General features: G+C 39.2%; 1 protein-coding gene across 1 annotated transcript in view; it reads right to left on the bottom strand.

Annotated features, from left to right (window-relative positions):
- The window catches only part of PLCE1 (phospholipase C, epsilon 1), a 44032-nt gene that overhangs the window by 23953 nt on the left and 6990 nt on the right, over positions 1–13089 (bottom strand). Inside the window, exons 6-12 of the mRNA XM_010142706.1 lie at positions 13052–13089; positions 8537–9203; positions 7867–8049; positions 6900–7017; positions 6364–6523; positions 737–859; positions 514–650 (exon numbers count right to left, since the gene is read on the bottom strand). The exon at positions 13052–13089 is cut by the window's right edge and continues 7 nt beyond it. Coding sequence (XP_010141008.1) covers positions 514–650; positions 737–859; positions 6364–6523; positions 6900–7017; positions 7867–8049; positions 8537–9203; positions 13052–13089 — 1426 coding nt within the window. The remainder of the gene's footprint in view (positions 1–513; positions 651–736; positions 860–6363; positions 6524–6899; positions 7018–7866; positions 8050–8536; positions 9204–13051) is intronic.

The following is a 13089-nucleotide window of genomic DNA, read 5'->3' as shown; positions in this document are numbered from 1 at the left end:
CAGGAAGAATGTTTTCTTTAAATGTGGAAAAAGCTCCAGACTTAGATTATGGCAATTTGGGAATGTAAAGTGAGACAGAGGTTTCCTCCTCCCTGGTCCCACATAAAGGTGATCTACTAGGAAACCAGATAGGAAAAAAAACAATCAAATACGACACAGGGCACAGCCTCCTCATTTCTCCTCCCTACATTTGCTCACTGTTTTAGACCTTCCAGAGCTCCTGCAGTCAGATACAGATCCCTGTGTTGGGCCCAGCTGCTCAGCAACAATTTTACGTCTCTTCTATATTGGTTACAAATATATCTGGCTAATGTAAAGCATGGATACTTTTTCTCCCTTTCATTTCTGAACAAAGAACCTGTTAACTTGGTATTAGCGGAGGTACGGCAGCAATCCTCTACTTAAACTTATCATCGATAGTTCTTCATGAGACGACTGAGACACTTAATATCTTAAGGCCAATAACTGAAGCTGTTCAGCTGTTGAACAGATGTATCCTCCTCTTTAACAAACCTAAATCAGGTTGGAATCCACTGCTATTTTCATCAATCTTCAAATTAGTGTAAAGCGGTGCAGGCTCCAAACCAGATCGATTACAAGGCACAGCATAGACATCGAAAAGGTCTTTCAGATCCTTGCGGCTACGGACACTGTAAAAAGAGTTGAAAAGGTCAATTTTTTGCTCATTTATGAGCTTGGATGAATGAGATCACTACAGAATAAAAATGTATTTTACCTGAAAGACTTGAAGAGCTCGACAAATTCCACAAAGGTCATGTTACTATCAGACACCATGAAGTTCTGAAACCCCTTCATTCCTCCTTTAACACGGCCATGCCAGCTACTGCTGCTCCACGCGCTGAATCAGAAAGAGACTGCTGTAGTTTTGGTTACGTTAAATTTCTACTTACTGAAATACTAATGCGTTACTGCACTAACATTTTATTTGTGCTTTCCTTAATACATATACTACCAATACCTGGAAGAAGCAAGTAAAGCCGTATTATTGTAAGATGCATAACGACAGTTTGCACCTTCTTGTTTTACAGCAGCTATTCTTTTCCCTCAAGATAACTGCAGACTTTGTGAGAATTAACAGTGTATATGTACGCTATTTAAAACCCTTCCATGTACAAGAGGGCGTGATGCAAACGGCGCAAATGAAAGCATTGTTTTTCTTTTAAAGACAACAATGCCAATATTCTTGTAGCACAGGCTGTTTATGAGGTTTGTTGAAGATTTACTAAGGAAAAAACAAAATTATGTAGAATTCCTTAAAGCTCTGCACTGTCAATACGAGATAGTGATATTCTGAGTGGATATGCAAGAGAAGCAAATATTTTCCTTATGCATCTGGGGTTTCTTCTATCTGGGAGCATTAACAGTACAGATTTTAAGAAGTACATAGGTCGCTTCGAAAGTGCTGCTTCCTGTTTATTACCACAGAACCTACAACAGATACAAAGAGCACAAAACCACTATTTGACAGAGCAAATTGTCAGCTACAAGACACTGGTTTTTGACACAGTCACCACAACAGGCTGTGCGTTTTCTGCAGCGATGAACAAGAGTCTGCATGCTGTGCTCATAACAATCTGCACCAGCGGGAGGGGACCCCAACCATCTCTGTTGCCACTGCTGAAACATGCCACTCACCGCCACCCTGTGCTGACACCCACTGCTTGGTCTCCATAAATGTTCAGCAGTATTGATGAATGTCAGTGGGTGCAATTTTGTCTGCATGGAGGAATTCAATGACACTCCTTTGCTTCACACGCACTCCCATGTCAGATGCCACATTGTCAGACTGCCCCTCTGCTGCCATCTGTCACACGGCAACAAGATTTAACGGGGTATTGGTGGGAAGGTTCAACCTCTACTGTCACACAACCAAAATTCACCTCTGTCGTCATGGGCCAACACAATAAAATAGGAGGCATTACTTTCAGAGCAGCCCTCGTACAGCCCTTCCCCTTCCCGGGCACTCAACTGTCATCGTTCCCAGACCATGCATTTCCTAGACACTTCCTAAGAACGGTTGGGATTATCAGCAGATACGTCAAAGAAAGGTCTTGCTACAATCATCATCTTGTTTTAGGTTTGGACAGTAGCCTCTGCAGGCCATTTCCTTCTAGAAATGCGGTTCAAATGATTTCCTCCTTTCAGCTTCATGGGCTGAAGGAAGGAAAGCAGACTGGAATATCCTGAGAGCAAAGCTGGAAAATCTTCACAGAAACATGCTAATTATCCTAGTTGACTTCAGTAATATCAAGCCCAGCCAGTTTCTTTATAACTGCAATTGTTAACCTAAGTTGTGCAGCTGAATGAAGTCTTTGAAGCAGAACCAGTACATTTCCAAATGCCACATCCCAAAATCTTAGAGCTACTACAGGATTTTACACTAGTAAGTGTAGTTAGGCCCTGATGAATTATCCCTTGAGCAGTAAGAATGAGGCCTTAGTGAATTTTGTGTACTAATTTGCAATAATTGGCTGAGCAATTAAACCATTTCCTGGGTCTCAACACCAATGAACACACTGCAAGAATGGAATCCACCAGCACCAGCATCCTGAAAAGGCAGGGAAATAAGCGGCCAGCACAAATATCAAGAATTGTCCAGTTTAAACCATAATTAATTCCAGAAGTTAAAACATTTGTTTCAAAATACTAGACTAGGTGACCCCATGTCAGACTTTATTGCTCTGTAATGTTCAAATCAACAAATCCATTAATCTATGAATTGTGCCATCAAGTTCAGTACAAACAGTTCCAAGAGCTGTGATGGAAAAACAGGACCAGCTTGTTGTCCAGTGTTCCTAAAGACATTTGCAGTCACCTGCTGCAAGCATAAATACTCTAGATCAGATTCTTCAATCCACTTCTGGCCTGGGATGGAAGCACGCAATTGAAAACAGAATATGATTTTAAAATATTAAAAAATTAGCATCTACTTTAATTGATAATGTTCGATTTGTTTGACATCACTATGGAAATTACTGACATATCACATATAACTTTTTGGCTAAAATAGGCAAGAAAAACAGAGACACAGGGCCCAGCTTCCTCATTTCTCCTCCTGACATTTGCTCAGTGTTTTAGCCCTTCCAGAACTCCTGCAACAAGATACATCAACCCGAACTGTAATTAGTAGCAGTCTTGATTATACCTGCATACAGGTAATCAGAGAGGCAGTTTACTCTCTCTTCCAAAAAATCCCCCATCTCTAATTTTCCATAGCCTGTTACCTCCTTCCCAGTGGTTATCACCCTTCCCCCTATTCCTCCATCTTACAGGTGTCACTAGATTTCCCAAGAACTTCGGAATTTGCTGGATTAACATCTGCTTTGAAAGAATTACAGAAGACCGCTGCAGGCTACCTGTGTTTGGAAATTATATGGACATCTGGATTGTACAAGGATTTATTCTCAGTGTAAATTATTTCTAAGGAGGTCAGGCATGTCAAGATTGTGAATTATATAGGTAAAAAGATTGTTTTTCATTCTCTACCTATAATAATTGTTATTTAAAATGTACAACAAAGATAACCAGGTCCTCCTCTTTTCACTTATTAGTCAGTGAAGACAACCTAATTTACCAATCAGGTGAAGTTAAGGCACATATTATATAGCAAGAGAAAGAGGAATCTCTCTTGCCGTCCTCCTCCTAGCTGCTACGCTGCAACTAACAATTCTTTGTTACCAGCTCAGCTTTCTGTGCCGCAAAGACTTCTGTGCAGCCTGCCAGGCGCCTCTGCTCCCCGCTCTCCTTAGCTCTGGGTTCTGTGAGGGATCATGCACTCACCTGACGTGCAGAACCAGCTCACATCCAACTTTGCCTTCAACTTTGAAGCCTTGTCAGTATTTGAGTCTAAATCCAGATGCTAATCTGAACTAATGAACTCTGCTGGCTCTAACCTGTGCAGACACACACAAATGCAGACAAGCACTCCCAGAGGATCCTGTATTTCCCAGGTTATTTCGTTATCTAGATCATTCCGAAATCCTGTTATTTTAGAAAGTGGATACCTCATTTTATTTTAATTTACGATGCTACTGACAAAACGGGTTAAGTGTAACTAAGCGTATAATTTGATTTTTACATCACTGTGGAATTAAAAGCAAAAACAGAGAAAAAGAAACAAAAGATGTCTGTGAACAGCCTGTGTGGGTTCCCAAACTTACTTTGCTTGCCTGTCACTGCTGCTAAGGGCAGCAGCTTCCAGGAAGAATATTGCACGACTCGCCATCTATACATACCACAGCCTGTGGACCACGGCCCCAGCCTGCTTCTCTGTCAGTTGTATCTATACTGCTAAAGGCATCCATCCTGCCACTTTTTCTGAGTGAGGCAGAAAGGCTCAAGTTCCCATTGCTCTGCACTGCCCAGCAATTGGCTCAGGTCTGGTTTGGTCCCTCACGGTGCTCGCATGCCTCTAAGCCATCATTTTCCTTTTTCATGTGTGTTCTGTCTGAAGTGGCTCAAACAAAGTTGCAGCATATGTTACTGTCTGACAGACTGCCATTTATTTAACGTAACACAAAGCAAGAGGACAAGCCATGACTATAGGTGGATGGCCCGAAGGTACAATCCTTGCTGGAGTGTGTCCTACAAGACAGCATATTGTACATGGTTCAAGACTAAGTAAGCTCTCCATCCATAGTACCTAATTCCAGAAACCTCTGGAGCAAATATCCCCAAAGCTGCACTTAAATTCCATCTCAGAGGCAACCAGCTGGTTTCTTCTAGAAGAGCTCCCATTAGTGAATTAATACACACACCGGGTGGATGGGTCATCAGAGGACTTTGCAGCAAAGCAGAGCACTAGCTAATTGATAGCTTAGACTTACTGATCACAGTTGCACTACAGATATTTTCTTCCTCTTAGCACATGCGAAGTGTCCACAGACATGAAAACTGGCAGGCACAATTCAGACCTATCAAGGGTCTGAACGGTAAATAACAAGAATAAAATTCTCTCCCCTGTTCCAAGTCTCTTAATGGCTCATGAAAACTAGGTCAAGGTAATCGATAAAACACGTAATTCTGTTCCAAGGAAGATTTCCTCAGGACAGATGAAACAGCCATACAGCTGTGTCCTGAGCAAATTCTAGCAAGAAGGGTTGTATCAAGATGGGAAGAGCTCTGCCAAGTGACTCTGTTGAGTTTCCGGACAACTTTGCCAGGGAAAACCTGTCAAAACTTGGGGAGGCCCGCAGTGCTAAGCTGCACAGGACTGAAAGGATTTAAAGGAACATAAGCTGTCCTTTCCCTGGGAACACAAGTTCTCCATTAAGCCTTTTAATCTCGTTTAGAAAACAACAATTATTTTGGCATAAAAGCAAAGAGCAGATTTGCAAAATGGAGAAGCATTTTCCAGAGGTAGTAAAGCAGTATTTCTTAAGTTTGGTACAGCAAAAGAAAGCTGTTCTAATCCTTAAAAAAAAAAAAAAAAAAGAGAAATGTCTTACAGAGATAAACTCTAGTCTAGCATGTTCATCCCATGATCATGAATGACAGTGAAGAAAGATGAATGACAGTAAAGAACATAGTAAGAGTCTCAGAAAGCAGTGTTAAAAGAAGACAACAACTCCAGATGTCCACAGGTGGCTCTAGTGCTCACACTTACTGCCAAACCCAATTAAGTGTGAAAACAAATACCTAAGAAATACACAACATAAAACATCACACAAGATACGTCTCTTAATAAGTGATGTTCTACCAGCAGTCTCTTCCATTGTTTACCACTGCTCTCCTACAAACTCCAAGATTCATACTCCTAATTGTATCTCAGTATTCATTCTGTTAAAAGGCACGGGAAGGCCTCTGTTGAGACTGTCTTCTTGTACGTCAGAAAGTACCATCCACATCTCTGACAATATTAGCATTGTTTCTCCAATTCCCCAAGACAGTACTGCCATCATCATGTGGAACATCAGCAAAAGTTCAGAGTCCCACAGGTAGAAATGCATTGTGCTGAGGAAGCTTAGAACTTCACACATCTATAACTTTTTCATTATACAGAAGATGTCTATAACTATGTTTTGAAGAAGATCTGGAGAAAGAATTCGACTCCGTATTTGTGTAGTTTTAGAGCAGCATTCCAATTTGGTTCTGTAACAGACATAAACTGAAGCATGCTGTTCAGGGACTTGCTACAAAGCCATCCTCAGATTCACGGTATTTCAGCCTAAATGTCCTACGTTGCTCTACAATGCGTTTCAGACGTCTATCAAAAGGCAAGTGACGTTTCTGGCACTGTTTTTTGTCAGATTCCATCGCTCCGGCAGAAAACCACATCTGATAATAATTAAGTAACGGTACCTTTTCTTCTTTTCTAAATCAAAGCATTCATTTTGTCCCTACCTTGACTGACTCTTGCTTGAAGACATTACAGGAGAAGAGACTGGTCTTGCTGGTGAAGAAGTTGGAGCTCCTAAGTTAGGAGATCCAGAAGCTGTCAGCGAGTGAGCTCTCCTTGATGGCAGGTTGTTCGATGGAGAAGCATTAATTATAATATTTTGATCTATGGAGAAAAAAAAAAGTTTGCAGCACAATTACAACATCTGGCCCAATAAAAATGCTTTTGTCCAAGAGACCTTAATCCTAATTTACTAACATGTAGTAAGACACTAAAGGGATTCTAGATTTGTCCCAAGACAGTCAAAAAGATATGTTCTGAACAACACATATACCCATTTCATCTGAAAGGAAAAGGAAGTGCTACTGAAACTAAATGAAAGAACAATCATGAACAACTACAGAAGTTAATTTAAAAGTTCATAGCATTTGGAGTTTCAGCCACAAAAGCAGTTTTATGTCATAAATGTATTTTTTACAGCATAAAAAATGTTTAAATAGACTTTGGGCAAAACTCTGAGGCACTGAAGCAATATACCTACCTGGTTCTTCTTGTTCATCAATATCTTGAGGGTCCGAACCACTTCTATTACGATATTCCCTACAGCTTTTTGCCTTCCGAGTTGCCATTTCATCATCAGTGGCCTCTCCGCTTTCACCCTAGAAAAAATGAGCACCATAATAAACATCCTTGAAACCACTATTATTCACGTTCTTTAACAGTGCAATCTGTAAAAAACCCATGAGATACATCAGCTATTCCTTATGAAACAGACTCCTGTAAGGCAGGTAACACTAGAAAAGGCACAACTTAAACACGATACATTGTGAAGTGTGGGGCCATTAGGTGTTACCTCAGTTTGACACCACACAGAAAATGACAACGATTGTGCCTCTGGTGCAGCTGGTTTTACACTATTCTGCTGGTGCACAGGAACTCTACAGAGGATGGATCTTGTCACCTGAGGTTCACTATGTGAACTATGTGGATAGTGCAGGGCTAGCACAGGTAGTCCCTGCATTTTCTTCTCAATATTGCTGAAAGTGCTGGAGTCCAGGAAGAGAGAGGAGAATGCCAGACAAAGTCCAGTGTTCCTGTCACCCACGTAAGATAAAACTGCATGCTAACCTGAGGTAGAATAACTGTGGTGATGTTTTTGAAACATGAAAACAAAGAGGAACAAAGAAATTGTCACCAGCCTCCAAACACCAATCTGTACATTACTATTTTTATTATTACCAGTATTTTTTCTTTGTACTGAGGTAGCACCTAAAGGTCTCAGCAAGATTCTGACCCCTTCTGTCTTGAGAATGCCTCAAGCATGAGAAAAGCAACACAACCTATTGGGAAACAATAAGCCTAAAACCTAAACCAGCAACAAACAGTCTTAAAATTATCACCTAACTTCTTTTCCCTGGTTCTGAATACAGGTAGCTACGCAGTACCTGTAGGAAGGAAACAAATCAGCCAGATAGGCAACAAAATACATGAATAACAAAATATTCTACCCTCATGAGTACTTTCTTCTTTTTCTTAGCTGCGCTTATTCCCAGAGTGTTGTTTCTCTGTACACTGGGTTTCTCGGTGCTTTTGGTGAGAGCTCCCATGCTTGTGTTTCTTGCACTCCATCGTCTGCCTCCAAACAGTTCAATAGCCTGAGCCAAGGCTGGGCCTTCAAACCTTCCATCCTCCTACAAAAATTCTCAGCATTAGCAAAACAAGGAGAATAAGACATTTTCTTAAGCATTAATACAGAAATCTCCAAGGAACCAGTGAAAGAAAAAACATCAAGGGGAAGCAATTTTTAATTACTGCATGAATACCAAAGGGCTATTTTGTTTGCTGCTTTGGGGAGGGGAGTTTGGCCCTGTATCTCATCTCTCAGTATTTCTGCAGTCTTTTCAAGTACAGTCATTGCCTTTTCTTTAATAAAATACTTATTCCAAAACTCCAAACATACAAAGAGCTTCATAATAAAATGATTTAACTTCAGTATATTGAAAACATGAGAGGTTTGACAGAACATTATGTGGAGAATCAGATCTCGCTGACTTAGGCAAATTTAGAGATCTGGTGTTCATCTTTAATCTTAGCTTACTTATAATAGAAACTAACTGCACTACATTAAGTTGTTGACATCTCTGAACTCCTCTTACACAAAATCACAGCATCTTTTACCTGGTAAAGACTGACGTACTGTTTCCGTAGCCACTGTAGTCTTTGATCAGGGAATCTCCTCATTTTCCTTACAGCTTTAGTCAATTCCAGCAATCCATCATACAGCATTCTGGCAGTATATTTTGGAGCAACAAAGTGCAGCAACTTATTATCAGTAGTCTGAAGTCCATAGAGTAGTGTTATACCATTTTCTTCAAGGGACATATTACAAAGTTTATTTTGAACACACACAGTGTGCATATCAATGCCAGAGTGTCCCATGTACACAGCCTTGGCTGAAAACAAGTCCAAAAAACCTTCCACCAGTCCAGTGTTACCAAGAAACTGGTATTTACCAAGCTCAGCAGTATTACCCAGCACACTCAATTTTGCCTTAGCATTTGCAGGGCAAACCGTTGTGGGTTTTGTCCAAGTCAAAGTACTATTGTCAGGCTGAAGCTGAAGGAAGCAACGTGCCGAGAGATGTGTCTCCTGGTCATAATGAATGACGGTTGCCCCTTGCTGCATGAACTGATGGACATCAGCCCTGATGGACAGCACGTACCAGGGAATGAGTTCTATACCATGGCAGAAAGCCTTTTGTTGCTCTTCTGTTGAACTTGTGTCCCATTCCTTCAACTGCTCAAATATATCACTCTCAGAATCTGAAAGATCTCCAATTATAAATCTGTATGTGAACAAAAATGAGAGATTTATATTGAGAGAGATGTGCTGATTTATGCTATGCTTGATGAATATTTTTTCTGCTATAGTTTAAATAAAAAGAATACTGTCATCACTATATAATTAGGACTTAGAGGAACATCTGTAGTTTTTACAGTATTACAATTTATGTTATTGAAATTTTGAATTAATTAATAGTTGCTGCTGCAATTCATTGTAAGTTCTGTGACAATATAATTACTAGTATATTGTCTTAGGACTTTCCAAGCATTACATTAAGGGGAAAAAAAAAAAAGTCTTTTTGGATTTTAAAGCCAAGGGATTCCAGATTCTTAATCCACAGTGTAAGACTGCTTCACTTGAAATATCAAGTATCCTATGTGGAAACTGCAGCAGCATCTAGTGGATTGAAGACTAATCTCTGTTTCTAACCTCTGTTCTGTTATTGATTTAATGTGCCGACTTTTCACATTATATAATTATCTGATTAACACTTGTAAAATAGTGGTTAAAATACATACTTTCCTCATAGGAATGTGGCAGGAATTTTATCAGATACTTCCCATTAGAAAACTTAATTTTCCTTAAGCAAAATATTAACAAGAAGCTTGCATGCAGCAACCAAAATTTTAAAATATTTTACCATAATTAGAAACAGTAGATATAAAGCGACGATACTGAACTAATAAATGAGGTAGTTTAAATAAAATTCCTTCCCTGCAGATGCTTCTAACATGTATGAACGCACAAACGCTCAGTATTTTGGTGCTGCTTTAACGAATATAAAAAAGAGCAAGATGTTCTCTGCACAGCAGAACAAATGAAGCACACAAAGGATATTCAGCCAATAAATTCCAAACCACCTCCCTCTCTGTATTCTCACGGCATCTGGTCCTACTACTCAGTGCTTCCCTCTCATATTGCCACAGTACTCTCAGCTCCTGCCCATGTCCTACCAGCTGAGCAAAAAACGATTCATTTGCGACTTGTTGCAAGCCATACGTACATACATCCCTCAGCCAAACATGATGGATAACCATCAGCTCTTTCTCTTTACTTTTCATTTTTCCCTTATTCCCAATGATTCCTCTATGAATTTATTAATCATTGAGATGTTTACCTCTCCACCAAATTTAGCAAAAAGTGTCCCACAGGCTGAGAATTTATTGCTTGTGGTGAGGGGACTGACAAAGGCAGAATAAGTGTATTGGCCTCAACTGTAGCTCTATTTCCTTAAGAAATCTTCCGAACGTAAAGGTCATGCACTATAACTGCGCTGGTATAAACTGTCTTACCAGAGTCTTACCAGACAGATTGCAGTTTTAGAGAGGAAAATTGCATGGGATACAACAAGGAAAAAACTTGAGGTTTTTCCTTATTATTGTAAAAGCTGTTTACCGTAATTAGGAAAACTTAAAAGTGAAGATGAGATCAGGCTAACAAGGTGAACCACCAAGGTTTAGAGTCACTTAATAGGTCATTTGATTAACAATTCTATAAAAGCTGTATTTCAAACCTGATTTTTTTGTCTTTTCCTGCCTACCTTTATTTATTTGAGAACTGTCAAGACAGAGTTCTAATAAAGGTTGAAGTTTTATATTTATCTGGCATGTACAGAAATTCAGAGTGATTAGGCAGATCACGGATTACACAATGATAAGGTAGAGTAATTATACCTACTAACCACTGATTTTATTAGATGCTTTTAATTTTCTTCAAAACAAACTAACCTACCAGCTTTTGTGGGTTCCAAATCAGCAATAGGCGAACTAATTGAAAACCTTCCTCGTAATTTTAAAGCAATTAGAAACGTTGTATTTTTCCGCCTTTATGACTGCAATCCTACGATTATCAGCTAACACGTAATTCTTGGATAATTTGGATTTTATAATACTGTATGCAAATACGACTTAGGTGTCACAAGAAAAGAGACCTAAGTTGCTTCCTCAGAATTCTTTAGTTGTTCATAGCATTAAAAACAAACCAGACATTGCAGCCTCCATACAACTGGGACAACAGAACACGGCCCTTCTGCCTCTTGCAGCAATTTGCTTCTGTGCTTCACCCAGCACTCTGTCCAGGAAAGAGATGGCAGGTGAATAAGGACTCTTCCAACTCTACAAGCTACTCGAGCTAAATGAATGCTCTCAGAAGTATTTTTCTACAAGTTATTATGCTGTTAAAATCAGGACTTACTGCACCAGGACTAGTAACTGAGTAGTTAGTAGCCCGAATCAGGAAACGTAACTTTACCTATTTGCAGTTTTGTTCATTTAAATTTTAAAGTTTCATTCAAGTGTCTTTTTTTTTTCTTTTTTCCTTCATATAATCCCTATTTTAATTAGAGTGGAATTTACTAGATTATACTGGAGGGACCTTGAGCAACCTGCTCTAGTGAAAGGTGTCCCTGCCCATGTGGGGTTGGAACTAGATGAACTTTAAGGTCCCTTCCAACCCAAACCATTCTATGATTCTATGATATTTAAATACAAAGCATAAATAACTAATTTACCAAGAACTGACTTCATAAACACACAAAAAAGAGAATTTAATTTCCTCCATACTGTTCTTTTTAATTTAAATTCTACTTTGTTCATCCAAGTGAAAGTTGATTTCCCTAGCTTATTTTTCATTTGAACTGTGAGTTACAAGCTAATTTTAAAGCATATTAACTAACAAAAATAATTCCTGGAAGAAAGTATTTGAACTGAAGTCAGTCAAGAGACAACATAAATGGGACAGAGAAGTGAGCCTGTCTTACTTGGCTTAATCTACTGCTCCACTTCCCAGAAGCAACTAAAGCCAGATGTGAATAATTCTATTAGGAACCATTCTTTCAGGAAATAATGATTATCTATTTGAAATGAAATTTAGAGTTGCATGTTAATGAAATAACTGCATTTTGAACAGGAAGATGGTAGTTCCTTCTAAGGCAGGCACTTATTAGATTTTATGTGCAAGCAGCTGAAATACGTTGGATCCTTCTGAATGTATGGTTATTTCTGATACACATTATCAATTAAATACCTCAAGCAGTTATGAGCTAAGCATGCTCTCATGTAATTTTACAGTGCTCCACCTCTGAACAGTACAGTTCCATTACGTACTTTGAAGTTACTACAACATGGTTACTTAGATTAAAGCTGACTTGTGTGTATAAGGGCTGCAGCCTCACTACAGAACAACATTGTAGAAGTTCAAGTGATGTCTTAAACTTTGCATTTCCTACATTTCTTGCTGGTAAATAGTACATAATATACCAAGTCTTCAAAGTGAAAATCTGAGATTAGTGAACACTGGGCTTTTTCACATGGGGCACAATTAAGTAAGCTTCTGTGCAAAATAGCAGGACTACAGCAACCTGAAAGTCCAAAAAGTGTACTGACTTACAAATGTTTTCTGGATGTAATTTAAAAACCTCAAGTTAACATGTCCTTAACAGAAGAGGTCTTTTGAAGGGAGCAGAACACTGCCCGAGCATGCAGAATATAATGTTCTGAGCTCCGGTAACAGATATGTCCTGGTGCTTATTCCTGTCACCACAGATCAAAATTGTAATCGTAACTGGGGATTTTTAAAGCTCTCTGTGTAAGACAAAAAGGATTTACCCTTATCATGAGAGGAAGTAATTACATCAAGAGGGAAAATAGAACTATACAGAGAGTTTACAAGCATTTGAGTATCAGATACTCAGCCTAACTGCAGGGGAGAAAAGTTCTGAATTGGAAGAGGATAAATACAAGGGAAGATGTCAAAGTCGCCCTTGTTTCTAAAAATGAGCTTTGGTAAAAGGAAACTGAAGATTAAAAACATGAAATAGCAGGTGATGATAAAAAAATAAATGAGACCTACTGGTACCGGTTTTTGTCCTTCAAAGAGTTTTTTCTTGA

The sequence above is a fragment of the Buceros rhinoceros genome, unplaced genomic scaffold, assembly GCF_000710305.1.
Source record: "Buceros rhinoceros silvestris isolate BGI_N320 unplaced genomic scaffold, ASM71030v1 scaffold6379, whole genome shotgun sequence".
Lineage (NCBI taxonomy): Eukaryota > Metazoa > Chordata > Aves > Bucerotiformes > Bucerotidae > Buceros > Buceros rhinoceros.
Note: the sequence above shows the minus strand (reverse complement) of the source record. Positions and strands in the feature narration are given on the sequence as shown.